The sequence below is a fragment of the Carassius carassius genome, chromosome 50, assembly GCF_963082965.1.
Source record: "Carassius carassius chromosome 50, fCarCar2.1, whole genome shotgun sequence".
Lineage (NCBI taxonomy): Eukaryota > Metazoa > Chordata > Actinopteri > Cypriniformes > Cyprinidae > Carassius > Carassius carassius.
Window position 1 is genome coordinate 1,281,022 of NC_081804.1, and position 13,071 is coordinate 1,294,092.

The following is a 13,071-nucleotide window of genomic DNA, read 5'->3' on the forward strand; positions in this document are numbered from 1 at the left end:
TTTGTAGTTGATGAGCATTAGTTATGTTGTGAACCTCTTGCTCCGTAGCCTATAAATGAAGCGGTACTATTTTGTGGGCTCCCTGAAAACCACCTTGACCATTAGGTTTGCTCAGGAGGTGAGCAGACCCACCCACAGGCTTGATTTCACTGAGGTTATGGTCATCATCTCTTGGGACAGTGGTCAGCCAAAGCTGTTTACTTTATTCACGCAGGTTCACCCATGTTTTGGGAGGGGAGGGTCTCATGGGTTATAATGCTCCTCCGAGCTCTCGCATAGAATTTCCACAGAAAGCAAAAGACCAATGTTAGTTGCTCATCATAATGTAGCAGATTTTTTAGTAGAAGAATCATTTGAACAAATAAGTTGTTAGGAGAATAATTTTAAAGAAGATTCATTCGGAAAAAATGATTGTTTTGGCAGAGGAATCATTTGAATGAAAAATTGTTTTGGCAGAAGAATCATTTAAATGAAGATTTGGTAAATAAAGAATCGTTTGAATGAAGAATTGGTTGGTAAAAGAATCGTTTGAATGAAGAATTGGTTGGAAGAAGAATCCTTTGAATGAGGAATTGTTTTGATAGAAGATTCGTTAGAAAGAAGAGTTAATTGGTAAAAGAATCGTTTGAATGAAGAATTAGTTGTAGAAGAATCGTTTAAATGAAGAATTGGTTGGTTAAAGAATCGTTTGAATGAAGAATTGGTTGGTAAAAGAATCGTTTGAATGAAGAATTGGTTGGTAAAAGAATCGTTTGAATGAAGAATTGGTTGGAAGAAGAATCATTTAAATGAATCAGAATCAGAATCAGAATGAGCTTTATTGCCAGGTATGTTCACACATACGAGGAATTTGTTTTCGTGACAGAGCTCCGCAGTGCAACATAACAGCGACAGAACAAAAAACACAATAAGGAATAAAAAATACAAAAAAATACAAATAGGTGGGTAAGGATTGACAATATACAAATTGACAATGTATGGCAGGTATATTAAAAAGAGCATTTATGTATGTACATGTATATTATGTGGAAAAATTGTAACTGTACGCTAAGTATGTGTGTTTGGATAAATAAGTGTATGTGTATATAAATATAAATATAAGTAGTATAGTGTGTTCCATGTATGTACATGTATATTATGTGCAAAAGATTTACGTGTACGCTAAGTATGTGTGTTGGATAAAAAGTGTAGTGTATATAAATATAAATAGTGTAGTGTGTCCCACAGTTATTATCAGCTGTTCATAAGATGGATTGCCTGAGGGAAGAAACTGTTCCTGTGTCTGGTCGTTCTGGTGCTCAGTGCTCTGTAGCGTCGACCAGATGGCAACAGTTCAAAGAGGGAGTGTGCTGGATGTGAGGGGTCCAGAGTGATTTTAACAGCCCTTTTGCTCACTCTGGATAAGTACAGTTCTTGAATAGATGGGAGGGTTGTACCGATAATTCGCTCAGCTGTCCGGACTACCCTCTGTAGTCTTCTGAGGTCCGATATAGAAGCTGAGCTGAACCAGACAGTTACTGAAGTGCAGAGGATGGATTCGATGATGGTGGAGTAGAACTGTTTCAGCAGATCCTGTGGCAGGTTAAACTTCCTCAGCTGGCGAAGGAAGTACAACCTCTGCTGGGCCTTTTTCACAATGGAGTCAATGGAGTGAAGATTTGGTAATTAAAGAATCGTTTGAATGAAGAATTGGTTGGTAAAAGAATCGTTTGAATGAAGAATTGGTTGGAAGAAGAATCATTTAAATGAAGATTTGGTAATTAAAGAATCGTTTGAATGAAGAATTGGTTGGTAAAAGAATCGTTTGAATGAAGAATTGGTTGGTAAAAGAATCGTTTGAATGAAGAATTGGTTGGAAGAAGAATCATTTGAATGAGGAATTGGTTGGTAAAAGAATCGTTTAAATGAAGAATTGGTTGGAAGAAGAATCATTTGAATGAGGAATTGGTTGGTAAAAGAATCGTTTAAATGAAGAATTGGTTGGAAGAAGAATCCTTTGAATGAGGAATTGTTTTGATAGAAGAATCATTAGAAAGAAGAGTAAGTTAAAAGAATCGTTTGAATGAAGAATTGGTTGTAGAAGAATCGTTTGAATGAGGAATTGTTTGGAAAAAGAATCGTTTAAATTAAGAATTGGTTGGTAGAAAAAAAACATTTTAAAGAAGAATGATTGTGGGGGAGAGAATTGTTTTAATAGAAGAATCGTTTGAATGATGGGATGGTTGGAATAAGAATCATTTTAAAGAAGATTTATTGAAAATATATACATATGATTTGAATACTTTGGAAAAATAATCCATTTTTAAGAAAAAAAATGGTTGTAAGAACAATCATTTTAATGAGGAATTGGTTGGAAGAAGAATCATTTGTCATTTGAATGGCTTTCAGGAAATAATTAAGCCAAAAATAAGTATTTTCCAGCATTTACTTCATCCATTAAAAGAGCCCAGTGTGTGGACCAGCTCCTAATAGTTGTAATAAACACAGTAAAGACAGAAAAATGAATCAAAGGTTCAAGTCAGAGATCAGTGGGCGATTATTCCTCATACGCTCCGAACCTGAGCTCTTCATGAGTGTTTAGAGAGAGAGAGAGAGAGACCTACATACCACCCTCTTTCCAATGAAGGTGTCTGCCTGTGCATTTCTTGGAGTGTGTGTGTGGTTTGTCAGTCTAGAATACACTTTGGCACTCATGGGCAGCAGACACACACACACACACATACACACACACACACACACACACACACACACACTCAGAGACAAGCATGCAGTGCACACAAATTTTCTCTTCTGTAACACCTGCTGTCTATAACAGTTTGCAGTGAACAGCAAAGGGGACTTACACGACCCACTGGTGCAATAAATCTAACGCCCATCGCTCTCTCTCTCTCTCTCTCTCTCTGTGTGTTCATTCCTTCAAACCCTCCAGAAGGAGACATAGGAAGAGTTTGTCTTCTGGACCAGTGGAGTTTGGACATATTAACATGCTTCATTTAGGCAGCAGCTGATGTTCTTGGTTTAATGGCTCTTCAACAGCTGTACACGTCTAGCCGGTGGCAGTAACATGCACTGATCTGATCAACTCAGCAGTGGCTTTACATGTGAGTAAACTATCAATGTCAAAGCCTTCCAACAGCAGTTTAATGTATTACACATTTTGTAGTTATTGATATCTAATTATGTCATTCAACTACTGTTTCCATTTAATGGAATTATATTTTATTAAATGTATTTTATTAAAATGCATGCAGAAAATGAAAAAGGTATTCAAAAAAAGTATTATTAAAATAATATTTGACATATATAAAATTATTAAATATTTAATATATTATTTAAATATATTATCATATGTTAATTATTTAATATTTCAAATATTTACAATTCATATTTAAGAATTATCTTATTTAAATTCAAATCAGATTTATACATTATGTAAGATAAATCTCATAATCATTTTTTTCTAAACTTTTTAAATATATTTAGCTATTTATAAATATTATAATGTATATTTTTTTACCTATATACCTAGTTAAATGTCAAAATATTTTCTATACATTTATAATATTTTCTACATATATCTATATATATTTAGCCAACGTGTATGCAGAATATCACATTCATGTTAGAATTTTAAAGATCCTTCAGATTTACAAAAGATGTAGATCAAATATTCTCATAATAATTTGTTTCCAAACTTTTTTTCTTTATTATTTACAAAAATATTCCAATTTTTATCTGTAGTATATAGTATATGTAATATATTACATTTAAATTTAAGGCAAATATTGTATAAATAAATGATATATATATATATATATATACTTATGTAGTATAAATTAAAGGCAAATATTTGAATATATGTAAAGGCAAAATATATATTTGTTCCCTGTTTATTTGACTAATATGTGTAGTAAAACACACACACACACACACACACACACACACACACACACACACACACACACACACACACACACACACACACACACAGACACACACACACAGACACACACACACACAGTATGTAAAATAGACACTATTTGATAACTCTGGTGATTTTCTCCTGTGTTCAGTTGTCCAGCAGTATGTTGAGGCACTGGGGGTTTGCTGTGTTCCTGTTGACCATCCCAATCCCAGTCCAACCCAGACCCACTAATGTTCTCAGCAACAGACAGTAAGTCCTGATCTCTTACTGCTTGAGTTCTGACAGGTCTCAAAAGATCTGAGCTGTGTTGAGAGACTGCCATCTGCTGGTAATAGAAGAAGCAGGATGCTATATCTTTTAGGAAACCCATGCAAAGTAAATGCATGAAATCATCACATTAAAGCATCCTGCTTTATCAAATGCCAACACCTCAGCATGTGAGTTCAGGTTAAAGTCAGTAAGTATCTGTATTCTCTCTCTTCATCCCAGACGCCGTTCAGTCGGTCACGCACAGATGATGCATGACAGGAGTCGATCCCTGCATGACCGGAAGAGACGTATGTGGATCCAGGAGATGCTTGAGCAGGTGCACACGGCTCATGCATGGGAGGGAAGTGTCCAGACCCCGCTGTGGTCCACCGCACACCGACCCAAACCCATCAGCAGCACCAAACACTTCCCCTTGAGCTTTCACATGGAGACTGTAGGGACGAGAGACAACCTCCCACAAGAGACGAGCAAGACCCTGAGATATGAGGAGCAGAAGAGGAAGAGGAAGATGAGTTTGGGAAGATGGAGAGACCTGGATAGGAGGAGAGACAGGGGTGTGTGGCTTACGTATGCAAATACTGATTAAAGGCCTGTAGAAGAGCCTGGATGAGAATGAAGGGGTGTTCACACTGACTGTGATTCGGAGCAACAGAACTGACTCAATCTGATAAAACAGAGCAGGCTTTATACAAATGAACAGTGAGAGAATGTGGTCACATGATTTGCTCTCCGATAAAGTAACAGTCGAGCTGCAAAGAGACTTCAGGAGACCTCCTGTGATTAAACTGTTGTCGGTGAACACACAGCTCGGCGTGGGATATGAGGACTCCTCTGCAAAAACAAAGTGACTAAATCATGAAATGTATTTTTTTATCAATTCTATATCTAACAGCTTCATCTGATAAGTAGAAAGCGCTTCATATACAAACCAATTTGCATTTGTTGTAATCAGAGTTCCCTGTTTTAAATGCATTCATTCAGTCAGACATTTCACGTAATATTTTATTTATTTGATTGGAATATTTATTCCCTGAATGTATTTCAATGCTGCTGATTTTGATGAGATTTTCAAATGCACTTTAGATAGTTCTGCTGATCTGCATTCAGATTTTGGGTATTTTTCGAAATGTATTATCCTGCTTTTCTTTTCTTTTAGCTAATGTTCTGCTATGTTAAAAAATAATAATAATTGCTGAACAATACATAATAAAGCTATTAAAAATATATTTAAAATTTATTCTCATGCATGATCTGTTTTTAGTATTATCATTTGTCAACAAAGCATCACTTTTACCTCACTTTATAATTAAATAAGATTTGCAAATTATGTAAGGAAAACATTTATTTTTTTCCTAAGCTTCTTAAACTTCACTAATGTTTATGTGCGTGTATAAATGTTTTATAATTTTTTTAGCTTCTATTATAAATTTGTCAATTTTGCCTAATATACCTAGTAAAATAAGATATATTTTTTAACTATTTTACTTTAGCTATTGTTCTGCTATTTTCAATAAATAACAAAAAAAAAGCAAGCTTATTTTACAGGAATGATAATTATTTCACTCGTTTATTGTACTATATATTTAAATAGTTTAATTTAATAAAGAGTAATCCAGCTTTTGTAGTTTAGTCTTTTCACATCTCGATTTTAGAAAGTTACTTGTGTGTATGCACGATTGATAATGACCTGTTATGTCACAATACAATCACATTTTCTTCTAGGTTAAATATTTTGCCTCATCGTCGACAAAATATAAAATTGTGCTCATTAGCAGTTAAATGCTACAACTTGAATTAATGAAGTAAACAAATAAGACTTTTACAAATGATGAAGCTTTGAGACAAAGAACAAAAAACAAATAGTTTCTTAGAAATTTTATTAGCACTTCAAAATAAAACCACACACGCGTTTTATTCTGAGAAGGGTGATTGATTTCAAATAGGCTTTACTTGAAATCAAGCAGAGCCAAAATATAGATGGCTTACATATATCAACATCGCCACTTTAGTTACGAGCGCCCCATTCTTGGAGGAAAGCATGTGTTTGAAGGAGTATGTTATTATGATGCATAAGTCCATTCAATACTTAAATCAAAAGTTACAAACCGAGACTGAAGCATTTACTAATTTCTCTCAGGGTTAAATAAAGCTTCGTTTGCATGCAGCAGCAAATGTGTAACGCAGATCTAAAAATGTGCTTTTAAATTCACATTTCTCTGGGTTGCTCATATCGATAAAGAAAAGTCCACTGGATTGAGAAAAATGGTTCTAGAGCACATTACAGGTGGGTGGTTGAGTACACATCTGTGGTTATACACCGAGACAACTGTACCTCCATTCATCCTTTATACAAACAAATACTAGCATGTTAAAAATGAGAAGGCACAGCTCATTAAAACACTCGTGTGTTACGAAAGCACAGGAGAGATTTAGAAAAACTGGGTTTGGTGGAGGCCTAGTAATCGTCTCCTCGGCTGACCACCTCCTTGCAGGTGGGTCTCAGCAGGATTGTGTGCTCAAACTGGGCCGTGTAGCAGCCTTTGGTGTCGCACAGAGGCGGGTAGGGGTCGATGATGCCCAGGTCACAGAGGTTCTTCAGTGCCATTAAATACTTGCTCTCTCCGAGCCGATCCAACCAGCGGCGGCAGAAGGCGAGAGTCCCGAAGTTCTCGTTGACCACGTTCAACAAATGCTTGGCTCTGGGGAGTCTGTGAAAGATGATTAATCATCAACATCTCGTGAGCTGCCTATCTAGGGATCCGTTTTAGGTGTCAGGGTCAAATATCTTCTGACTGGCTGAGAGTGACAAGCTGATTGTTAGTTAGGAGTAAGACTGGCGTGCATCTCACCTTATTGGCACATGACCGACTTCAAAGTTTTTCATGTAATGGGAACACTCCATGTCATCGTGCACCATGCCTTTCCCAGTGCTGCCGAACGTCTCGATAGCATAAACCTCTCCTTCCTGTAAAGAGAGGAAATTCTGCATGACAACACTGTAACAAAAAGATATATGAGATTAACAACACAACACGACTGCTTTCCAAATAAAGGAGCAGCTTTACACCTTCACAGTAAAATTCTGACTTGACAAAGTGATGAAAGATTTATTATTTTGGATGATTTGAACACTTATTTATTAGCAAGGATGCATTAAAGTGTCAGTAAGGACATGAATAATGTTACAAATAAATGCCGTTCTTTTGAACGTCCTGTATATCAAAAAATCCCGAAAACAAAAAATGCTGGTTTCACAACTGTTTTCAACATGGATGATAATCAGAAAAGCAAATCAGCATATTATCATGATTTCTGAAGGATCGTGTGACGCTGAAGACTGGAGGAATGATGCTGAAAATTCAGCAGTGCATCACAGAAATAAATTACATTTAAAAAAAATTTCACATAGAAAAGAGTTGTTTTGAATTGCAAAAATATTGTAAAAAATTTCCAGCATTTTTTTAATGCTTCTTATGTACTTCTCTTTTAGCCAAACTCTGCCCTTAACCCTCAGACCGACACTTTCTCAAGTTTCTCTGTCCCTTTACCTAAGATTAACTCTTGTTCTCCCGAGACATAAATGCAGCCTCAAATCTTCCTGTTCATGAACATTTATTGGGTGAGTCGCCAAATTAAAACCGAGCATCTGGAAACAAAAACGACGTACCTCCATCCTAGTGGCTTCACCTCCTTTCACTATGGGCACCGTCTTGCCTGCGTGTATTCTGTACTGTCCGATAGAGTGACCATTGAGGTTTCGTATCGGTTTCACTGGAAAGACAAGTTATATCACTGGCAAAATAATATCGTGTGTTGTTATTGTAAGGTGTTTGATGTTAAAACAGTCACTATTTACCTTGATATGTTTTTCCATCGAGTTCCACTTCGTAGGACTCCATAACCTCTTGAATCGATTCTCCAATGTCACACAAACGAACATCAATACCTGCGCACTGAAATACAAGAACAATGAGCTTTACGATGACCTGAGAAAAACATCAAGTTGCTAATTACTTATGCATTTAACTTGCTCTGTTTAAAGTAGTCACGAACTGCCTTTTTTATGATTTTGTGCTGTTCTCTGAGGTGCACTTATAATGCTATCAAGACTTTTACATGACAAGATGAGCATTAAATATCGCATGCGATTTATTAAAGCAAAGTGGCGTTATCTGGCGAGAGCCAATCACAATGCACTAGGCCAGTTGGCCAATCAGAGCAGACTGCGCTTGTCAGAAGGCGGGGCTTTGTAGAAAACGAGGTTAGAGAGAGACATACAATAATGTACAGTATTTGAACATTAAAGCATCTCAACATATTCTTTTAAAAACATGATCTTTTAAAAAGAAAATCGTAATATGACCCCTTTAAATTGATCAAATGTGACAGTATAGACAATTGTGATGCTACAAAATATTTATATTTCAAATAAATGTTGTTGTTTTCAAATCAATGAATTATTGAAAATGAATTAGTTATTTTTACAGCAATATACTTGCAGTATTACAACTGAGAACGTGGAAAATGATGTCAATTTTATTGTGGAGGGTGGATGTAATTTTTAGGGATGAAATGTCACCTGCATGTGTTAAAAACAAACAAACAAACAAAAAACCATCAATGCCATAAACTTGTTGAACTAAGACTCTACCTTAATTCCAGTGTTTGTAGCATCTTTAACAGCTTCCAGCAGCTTGTCGTACCTCGGGTTAAAGGTGACAGTGAAGGCACAGTCAATGATTCGACCTAGAACGCCAAAATAATCGAAACGTGCCAAGATCAGCATAAAATCACTTCGAGCGAATCGATATCAGAAATGATCAGAGACGCACCATTGATGTGCGTGCCGAAGTCGATCTTGCAGACGTCATCGTACTGGAGAACGGTGGGGTCTCCGGCGTTAGGGGTGTAGTGAGCCGCGCAGTGGTTCAGTGAGCAGCCGGTCGGAAAAGCCAAACCAGCGTTCAGACCATTTTCCTTGATCAACTTCCTGGAGCAATCCTCTAGTTTCTCACTGGCAGGGAGACATAAGTGGATTAAACTCGTTGCACACGGATCCCATGGATCGGGAGGCAGACACACTCTTGCAGTTTAAATCTAGATTAAAGACCCATCTCTTTAACCTGGCATACACATAACATACTAATATGCTTTTATTATCCAAATCCGTTAAAGGATTTTTAGGCTGCATTAATTAGGTAAACCGGAACCGGAAACACTTCCCATAACAACCTATGTACTTGCTACATCATTAGAAGAATGGCATCTACGCTAATATTTGTCTGTTTCTCTCTTGTTCCGAGGTCACCGTGGCCACCAGATCCAGTCTGTGTCCAGATCAGAGGGTCACTGCAGTCACCCGGATCCAGTACGTATCCAGACCAGATGGTGGATCATCACCTAGAAAGGACCTCTACATCCCTGAAAGACAGCGGAGACCAGGACAACTAGAGCCCCAGATACAGATCCCCTGTAAAGACCTTGTCTCAGAGGACCACCAGGACCACACCACAGGAAACAGATGATTCTTCTGCACAATCTGACTTTGCTGCAGCCTGGAATTGAACTGCTGGTTTCGTCTGGTCAGAGGAGAACTGCCCCCCCCAACTGAGCCTGGTTTCTCCCAAGGTTTTTTTCTCCATTCTGTCACCGATGGAGTTTCGGTTCCTTGCCGCTGTCGCCTCTGGCTTGCTTAGTTGGGGACACTTCATCTACAGCGATATCGTTGACTTGATTGCAAATAAATGCAAAGACACTATTTAACTGAACAGAGATGACATCACTGAATCCAATGATGAACTGCCTTTAACTCTCATTTTGCATTATTGACACTGTTTTCCTAATGAATGTTGTTCAGTTGCTTTGATGCAATGTATTTTGTTTAAAGCGCTATATAAATAAAGGTGACATTGACTTTGACATCCCAATGTGTGTCAATCTGCAAAAGCTGCAACTAGATATTTTGCAAATCATCTGAAGGCTGTCTTTTGTGCTAAAGCTGTAATAAACACTATAGGCCAGATTTACAAAACCGGGCAAATTATAGAGAGACCACAATCCCATGAAAGCATCAATGGGAGAGGAAAGCTCAGCGGTTGATCTGCTGACAAGAAGCAAATTAAAGAAAACAAATGCAAATGGTTTATTTCAAATAACGACTAATGCAATCAACAAAGATCAGTGCAAATGAGCAAGTAAAATGTGTTAAAATAATGGTGCAAATACAAGTAAACGGACTTCAGCAAATCACCTTTCATGATTCATTTAAATACTCCCCTCCTAAAAATACTGCTATTCTACAAATGCATATGCAATAAGGTCAGCTGCCAACAAAACTATCCATGCCTAATGAAAAACCACTGTAGCACTACCCAATGTTCCCCAATGAAAGCCAAGATCTCAGATGTGTGAGTGAAATGCATGGAAGGTTTGGCTCACCAGATCTCGGTCATGGTCAGGCCCGGTTTGATCCAGCTCCTCACGTATTTCCTGACCTGCCGGTGGGCCTCGGCTGCCTGTCTGAAGTCACTCCACATATCCTCATTAGCCTGATCCAAAAACTTCTTCTCCTCGTTGGTCATCCGCCATGCAGCAGTACGTCTGTGTGAGATAAAACTGTGTTTTAAGAGTTGTAGCTGGTTTGAGAGTGTGTAATAAGCAGCTGCTGTCTGTATACCCGTCTTGAGTCGGTGGATATTCACATTCCTGACCCTTGGCATAAACTCCATTGGCTAAAAGCTCACAGATGGGGATAGACGGAGGATCTGTTTGAACTTTGGCTGAAAGGGAATGAAGGAATACGAACAGCCTAAGTTATATTCAAGCCATTTGATGGAATTAACAAAAAAACAACCACAAATGCTCACCTTGCACTAGCTTGGACTTGACGCGCGACGTAATCGTGTTGGATAGGTCTTGCACGATGCTGGCTAAAATACCGACCCAGCATTTACAAAGCGAACGTGCAAAGTCACACGTTCTTTACAAAAAAAATGAGATGTTTTTGTAATGCGTCAATTTGCAGACATGCATCGCAGACCTAGTGCAAGATGTGCATCTGTGGTTAAAAGAATAAACGTTTTTTAATGACTGATCGTTTCACTAGATAAGACCCTTATTCCTCGGCCCCGATCGTGTAGAGCTCTTCGAAGCTGAATTCTGAACCTTCAGCCCATTGATCCCAATTGAAGTCCATTATATGGAGAAAAATCCTGGAATGTTTTCCTCAAAAACCTTTATTTCTTCGCGACTGAAGACAGAAACACACACAATAATCTTGGCTGACATGTGGTGGGGGGGGGGGGGTGGTTGGGGGTTGTGAGTAAATTATCAGGAACTAATCCTTTAGATAATTTTAAATGTACTGTTAAGAAAAAATGCACTGCAACATTTTTATTTAATTTTATGTAAAATAAATATTTAAAAAATATTTTTTAAATTCAAAATTGCTATAAAATGAAAGCTTTATGTCTAAATATGTTATGTTACAAATTTCATACAATTTTTTATGCAATCTTCTATCATACATTTCTAAATATCTCTGTCAATATTACTTGTATCACAAAATAAATGGAATATTCCACCAAATATGGAATCTTGAGACTCAAGATTATAAAAACTTTTGATTCTAAAAGACCGTAATACTTTTTTTAACATGACTTCTGACTCCACCCACTAATATTAATGTACCGATCCATGGTAACGCAATTTCCAATTTTAAAATGGTATGCTCAGTTTTCAAATGATATGTAAGTTATGAGTATTAATAAGATATGTGACAAAGAAGAAAAAAAAGACAACAAAAAATAAGACCCACCAGTGGGCCTGTTGGCACTGAAGAAGTTAAAATGACTGCAAATCGCTTACATCCTTTCTTTTTCTTCTTCTTTTTCTTCTTCTTTCCAGCTGAATCTCCTTCCTCACCATCTGCCAAAAATAATTTCACAATATAACAATCAACTTAGATACAAATAGACTTGCAGTGGGACCTTTAGCAATTAATTACCTTCCTCTGGCTCATCATCTCTCTCTTGCTCTTCTAAAGTGTTTTGCTCCAGTTGAAATGTCACTTTGCTCATGTCTGAATCTCCTTCACCCTCATGGTTTCCTATAGATGGTAATGTGATGTAATGTATTATACAATTAACAGACATAAAGCCCACGTGGAGCCTCTTATAATAACATTACACAACTGCAATGAGTTAACCAACTGGGCCACACCACACTTTCGTCCGTTTTTATTACCTACGGCTCCCGCTTTTCCCTTCTTCTTCTTCTTTTTTTTCTTCTTCCCGGTCTCGTCAACGGGATCCGTGTCTATTTTGGGAAGGTGAGAGTCTCCGTTTGACAAAACCTGCTTTTGTGCAGCCGCAGACTGCGACTCTTGCGTCTGCTCGTCTTCCATGATGTGACGCGCGAGGGATTGTGGGTGAAGCGAGAGTCATGTGCGGCGGGATTCTCTTGCGCTCAGCTGGATGGACCTTTTTACTCGAAAAAAGGCCCAATCTACTGAACCCATTCTGATCCCGAAGAAAAAACAAACAAACAAGCATAGTTTTCTTTGGATTCTTTGACTACTCGAAAGAGAATATAGCAACATATAACTTAATTAATGTATGTTCCTGTTAGCTATCTGTGTCTAAACTACTCTTTATTAAAATTTGATCTAGGCAAACATGGAAACTAATCTTAGTAAAGCATGAAAACTGCATCTCTAGATTCATCCTTTTTTTTCATGGTAACCTCAAAATGTTCCACTAAACATAGTTTAACTGTGGTATTTGTAGTACAATTGTGGTTATACAGAATAATAATAATAAATAAACACCTTTACTATAATAAAAGCTGTTAAGTTTCTTAAGGGATTTGTATTTGTG

The 13,071-nt window shown here is 37.3% G+C and overlaps 2 protein-coding genes across 2 annotated transcripts; one reads left to right on the forward strand and one right to left on the reverse strand.

The window, feature by feature from the left end:
• Positions 1-4,006: 4,006 nt before the first annotated feature.
• On the forward strand, positions 4,007-4,937 carry LOC132133699 (parathyroid hormone-related protein-like). Its single transcript, XM_059546616.1, has 2 exons — positions 4,007-4,174; positions 4,415-4,937. The coding sequence occupies exons 1-2, from the start codon at positions 4,086-4,088 to the stop codon at positions 4,779-4,781; spliced, it is 456 nt and encodes a 151-aa protein (XP_059402599.1). The 5' UTR covers positions 4,007-4,085; the 3' UTR covers positions 4,782-4,937.
• Positions 4,938-6,057: 1,120 nt separating this feature from the next.
• LOC132133256 (methionine aminopeptidase 2-like) lies at positions 6,058-12,621 on the reverse strand. The gene is made up of 11 exons (XM_059546054.1): positions 12,440-12,621; positions 12,201-12,302; positions 12,062-12,121; positions 10,872-10,974; positions 10,634-10,795; positions 9,028-9,209; positions 8,847-8,941; positions 8,052-8,148; positions 7,863-7,966; positions 7,045-7,160; positions 6,058-6,903 (listed from the first exon to the last, which is right to left on the reverse strand). The coding sequence occupies exons 1-11, from the start codon at positions 12,597-12,599 to the stop codon at positions 6,651-6,653; spliced, it is 1,434 nt and encodes a 477-aa protein (XP_059402037.1). The 5' UTR covers positions 12,600-12,621; the 3' UTR covers positions 6,058-6,650.
• Positions 12,622-13,071: the final 450 nt, after the last annotated feature.